The sequence below is a fragment of the Macaca fascicularis genome, chromosome 1 (assembly GCF_037993035.2).
Source record: "Macaca fascicularis isolate 582-1 chromosome 1, T2T-MFA8v1.1".
Taxonomy (NCBI): Eukaryota; Metazoa; Chordata; class Mammalia; order Primates; family Cercopithecidae; genus Macaca; species Macaca fascicularis.
This window is the reverse complement of record NC_088375.1, coordinates 54,692,278-54,698,277: the sequence shown is the minus strand read 5'-3', so window position 1 is coordinate 54,698,277 and position 6,000 is coordinate 54,692,278. Positions and strand designations below refer to the sequence as shown.

General features: G+C 34.4%; 1 protein-coding gene across 1 annotated transcript in view; it reads right to left on the bottom strand.

The window, feature by feature from the left end:
* Nucleotides 1–879: 879 nt before the first annotated feature.
* The window catches only part of CFHR5 (complement factor H related 5), a 29,030-nt gene continuing 23,909 nt past the window's right edge, over nt 880–6,000 (bottom strand). Inside the window, exons 9-10 of the mRNA XM_005540303.5 lie at nt 4,636–4,818; nt 880–1,114 (exon numbers count right to left, since the gene is read on the bottom strand). Of these exons, the coding sequence (XP_005540360.3) occupies nt 894–1,114; nt 4,636–4,818 (404 nt within the window). The 3' untranslated portion in view covers nt 880–893. The remainder of the gene's footprint in view (nt 1,115–4,635; nt 4,819–6,000) is intronic.

Here is a 6,000-nt window from a genome sequence, read left to right as displayed (position 1 = left end):
GTAGCTAGACTTACATTAGAGGATTTATAAATATTTATTAATACTTGCTACAACCACAAAAGTTGACAGCTTTTGCAGGTTTTTAAGTGATGATGACATGAAGATAGAGACTAAAATAACATCTACGTTTCCTCTTAAATAAAGTTAATTCAGAAAGCTTCAAAGTTATCTTATAATTTGAGACAAACAGGAGGGATTAGATGAATTATTACTGAAGCGAGAACATTTACTGTCTCTGTGGACATTTATGAATACAATTCCCCATATTGTGATTTGCCCAGGAATAATATGACTTTCTCCTGTGGTTTGAATGTGTCCCCGAAAGTTTATGTGGAAACTTAACTCCCAATGCAACAGTGTTGTGAGGTGAGCCCTTTAGGATGTGATTAAGTCATGAGAGCTCTGCCTTCTTGAATGGATTAATGCCATTATCATGGGATTGGATTGTTATCTCAGGAGTGGTGTCTTTAAGGATGAGTTTATCCTCCTCCCCGCCCCCACCACTCTCTCTCTCTTTCTCCCTTTTTCTCTCACTCCCATGTACATGCTCTCTTGCCACGTGATACCTTCCACCATATTATGATGCTTTGAGAAGACCCTCACCAGATGTAGCCCCTCAATCTTGGACTGCCCAGCTTTTAGATTTATGAAACAAATAAATTATTGGTTAGAAGTTACCCAGTCTGTGATATTCTGTTATAACAATGTAAAATGGACTAAGACCCCCTCTTATTAAGTGAAGCATTGTTCTCTCAGCTTACAAATTTCAAAAACTCTGAAAATCCAGAGTTGTAAATAAAACTGAGTTAAACAACACCTGAAAGAATGAAAGCAGTAACTACAGAATTGGCTACATAATGGCTACTTTTAGCATAGATGTATGTTTTAAGAATTTATTCAGGAAAATTAAGCTCGCTTCTTTCACATATGGGATATTCAAATTTCCCTTCTTGACAGATTGCTCGAAATGATGGTGATGATATCTTTGCTTTATATAGGAATTTACACTGAAATTCAACAGCATCCCCTGTTTTTACATAAACTTTTTCATTGTTTCTCCATCTTAACTGTATGTTATTTTTGTTCATGTTTTCTTCAGATATCACACATGGATCTGAAAGAAGAAATGGTACAATAAAATAAATAAATAATAATACATCTTTACCTTTCATAGAATAGTGAAATTGCATTTAAGAGTATTTTGGAATTAAAATGATGAAAAATATTAATATTTATTTAAAAATAATATTGATTGAGTTATTCTTGGTGGTGTTCTTAGCACTGTGTATGGGCTACATATGAGGAAATAAATGCTAAAAGATTTTCTCAAGGCCACACAGTTTAGTCAGTGTTTTGAGCCAGAATATGGATCCTGCCAGTATGAGTTCAGAGCCTGAGCTCTTAATTGCTATACTTTACTAAAAATTCTACCAGCATGAATGTTGTTTGTTTAGATATCCCTTTTTATTATGTAACTATCTGTGAATCTTAACTTTTGTGAAACTTTGATTTCTGTAGGAAAAACAGTATTATCTTCTTCCCTGACCACAGATATCACTCATTCTTTCTTAAAATCAGCATTTTATATATATTTATATATATCTTATATAAATATATAATATATAATATAATTTGTATATATAACACATACCATTATATGTATGTTAATTGTAATATATGTTTGTTAATTTTATACATATAATGTTACATACAATTTATATCTAATGTAATGTAATCAATTTATATCTAATGTATAAATATATATTTGTATATTATATAGTAAATATAATATATATAACATATTATATGAATACATATATGTATTATGTGTATAGGTGTATTCACATATGTTAAAAATATGTGTAATATGTAATATATATTTCTATTATGTATACACACGTATATGTAATTATACACTTTTATGTATATTAGAGTGCTTAACTCCCCACATCCTTGCCAAATCTTTATGTTATATATTTTTTTCTTTTTGCCAATTTCCTAGTTGAACATTGCCACTTCATTGAAATTTTATGTTGGTGTAGACAAGCATTTTTTCATGTTTGCCGTATGTTTTTCATTATCTGTTTATGTACCCTACATATTTTTTATATTGAATTTTGATTGATTTGTAAATATTCTTATGTGTTAAGCACCTGAGAATATTCCCCATAAATTGAGAAATTCTGAAGTTATCTTTAACCCCTCTTTCATTTGGTTCCTGTTTTTTACCTACTAATCGAGACCCTAATCTATCTCTGCCAGGGCCTTAAATAATTTCCCCATATTGCATGTTTTCTTGGTATAAAATAACCACATGTTCTTAGTCAACTGATAATTTTAAAATACTACATTTGGCCGGGCGCAGTGGCTCACGCCTGTAATCCCAGCACTTTGGGAGGCCAAGGTGGATGGATCACGAGGTCAAGAGTTCGAGATCAGCCTGGCCAATATGGTGAAACCCTGTCTCTACTAAGAATACAAGAATTAGCCGGGCATGGTGGCATGTGCCTGTAATCCCAACTACTCAGGAGGCTGAGGCAGGAGAATCACTTGAACCTGGGAGGTGGAGGTGGCAGTGGGCTAAGATCATGTCACTGCACTCCAGCCTGTGTGACAGAGCAAGACTTTGTCTTGAAAAAAATAAAAATAAAAAAAGATACTATGTCAAGAAACTGCTATTAAAAATATGTAATGGCTCCCTACTTCATTCAATACCTACAAACCATCCAAAGAAATTTATGTCTGGTTTTGGAAAAAATTATTTTTTTAATGGAGTTTCGCTCTTGTTGCCCAGGCTGGAGTGCAATGGCGCAATCTCAGCTCACCGCAACCTCCGCCTCCCGGGTTCAAGCGATTCTCCTGCCTCAGCCTCCCAAGTAGTTGAGATTACAGGCATATGCCAGCCATGCCCAGTTAATTCTGTATTTTTAGTAGAGATGGAGTTTCTCCGTGTTGGTCAGGCTAGTCTCAAACTCCTGACCTCAGGTGATTCCTCCCGCCTTGGTCTCCCAAAGTGCTGGGATTACAGGCGTGAACCACCACGCCTGGCTGGAAAAAATTATTTCTTCAGAGCTGTCTAATCTTAATCTCCTATCTCATAGGAAATAAAATTATTTTACGTTTCATATTTAGATCATGTTTCCTTGAATTGTCTGGATACCTTTGATGGGTTTTGTTGCTTGTTTGTTTTTGTAATTGTGTGTTTGTCATTGCTCAAAATACTGTTTCTTTTTGCTAGAAGGACCTTCCCACAAACTCTGATTGTCCACATGGTACACACTTTTTAGGCTACAAAGTTTGTTCTTGCTTTTCTTTTGGAAATTTATTTTATGATCACTGGCCATGATAATTTCTGCCTATTTTAAATTATTGGACCATCTAAAACTTTGCTGCACTTAAAATATTAGATAACGGCATTTTTGTCTATCCATCAATCCCTCCAACTTAAACCCTGGAAGTTACCTTTGAAACCTAGTTTTTCTACATTCTATCAAAATTGTTCAGATGATACTTCTGCCTTATACTAACTCAACATTTTCTGAGTTCAGTTCCCACACAATTTTAGTGATATCCTGGGAGAGGGGACTCACGTAGAGTAGTGGTTTGAAGCACTGTATAGGCCATAGTGGCATTGGGGTAATTTGTTACGACAGAAGGTGGAAGAAGGAGACATCATCAGAAGGATGAATTTTCAAGACTATAAGAAACTTCTGGTCTAGCCCTGTGAATCGAGGCATTGGGCAATAGTGAGAACTGTTGCAGGAACAGATCCTTATTATCATGATGTCTCTTTTGGACACCAGAAAACAGAGGGGTTTATGGAAATTACAGTTTTCTTCCGCTTATTCTAGAGTAAACTGACGTTCATCCTTTTCCCATAATTGGTGTTATTAATTCGCCCATATTCTTTGTATCTTGTCGCTTTTAGTTTGTCATGACCAATAAAAGAATCTCCTTTTAAACCCCAAAAGTGAATCTCCAAGTTTTCATAAGGAGTCTACTATGTTAATTTTTTTAATGCCACAAAGTGCACATGAATTTGTGGAAACTTAACATGTATATTGACATTATTTTGTAGTAGAAAAAAATAGGGTGAAAAGAAGGGATAGTGAAGATTTGGAAAGTGGCTCAATAACTCTTCCAGATTTTCTATCTCTCCTGCCAGAAATTCTGCCAACATGCAAGTAAAAAGCCATGTCAGTATTAGTCAACTGGATGTTCTACTAGGGAAAGCTTTCAGGTTTACAAGTAGGACCTTATACAGTATTAAATGACAGCTTTCCTAGACCAACGTTTTTCAAATGGTCTCTGTGAGAAGTTCTCAGGTAGATGCTTATAACATGAAGATATTTAATGGTATGAGAATAGGCCCCATAAATAGCTTTGGTCTCTATTTATAGAATTTCATAATGCACCTTATCACACATAGGTCTTTAAAATTTTATTTATAGTTTTTAAAAAAATTTTTCTCACTTTGCCTAAAGCAAATTTTTCAAATGTTTCTTTGTATGTATTAACATTTGACAAGAAAGATTTTGACTGAATGAAACTTAAGGGTTATTCTATGAAATTAGTCCATAAAAACTACATTATGAATATTAAATCTCAGATTCCGAGACAATATGAAGAACTCACCTAGGCATCTTGGTGGTTCTGACCACTGTTTGTTTCTGCATGTTACAGTTACAGAGCCCTGGAGTTCATAGAAGGACTGGCAACGGTACATCACTGTTGACCATGGAGGATACACTGATAACGGGAATGAGGTGATATCTCCATTGTTAATAGATGGAGGGGGCCCACAATATGCTGTAGACTCTGGAAAATAGCATTTATTTGTTGAGAGACAGTCAGTATGTTAGTTTAAACAAAGTAATATCATAAAGCACCATGTATCATATCTTTAATATAAGGCGTCTGGAAATTCAAATAATTAATTACAGTATTTCTGTTATAAAGTCTGATTCAAAACGTATCGTAGCTCCTTTCATGTTAAGTGAAACTCATATAAAATACTAGGAATAGTTTTTATTTAAGGCAGGAGAGACAGGTGAGTAAACTTCTGGTCTAGATTCCTCTTCCACCCCTTAATAGTCAATTGTTATTTAATGAGGAAAGGTAAAAGTAAACAACTTTCTTACCATTTCTAGTCTCAGGGTAATTATTACTTTATGCAAATAGCATATACCAACTAGTATATGATCATAAACTTGTAGTTTTACTGAAAATGAATTGCAGACATACTCTTCTGCATTTACTTTTTTGATACCACATAATATTGTAGGCATCTTTCCTTATCAATAAATGTTTCAATTTCATGCTAATGAAGAGATTTTGGGGAAAACTAAAAAAAAAACAACTTCATGCTAAGATTGGTTGGAATACATTCCATTGTACTGACTGGTCTCCCTTTATATGTCACCAAGAACATAAATATGAAATCACTAAGTAATCCTGTTCCAAATAACTTGTACCTCCTCTTGTTTCGTTGAGTTACTGTCCCTGCTTTCTCAGATTGACTTCTTCATGAGGACACTAGATTCTTTAGCCTTTAAACTAGTAAAAGACCCTTCTTCATGAATTATCTCCTTTCTTCTGTAACATCAATTTCTCCCTCTCCACTTAACCATTCACCAACCTACAAACATGCTGAAAATGTCACAATTCAATAAGGTAAAATTTCACTTTATCCATATCTTCTATCTGGCAACTGCCTCATTTCTCTATCCCCTTTCGAATACATTTACTTGTTTCTCATCCTCCACGATCTTACTTTATCACCCCACATTCTTTCTTGAACACAGTGCAATTATTTACTCACTCCCTATGGAAATACCTCTAGGCAAAATTACCAATGGTTTTTATTTAGTTAAATAGATTGTTCAATTATCAGACATCTTGTCCAGCACTAAGCACTCCTTGATGTAGCTGATGTAGTGTCAGGTAATATTTTGAAATACGTGTTTTTGAAATGCAGCCATGTAGCACTTAATGACAAGA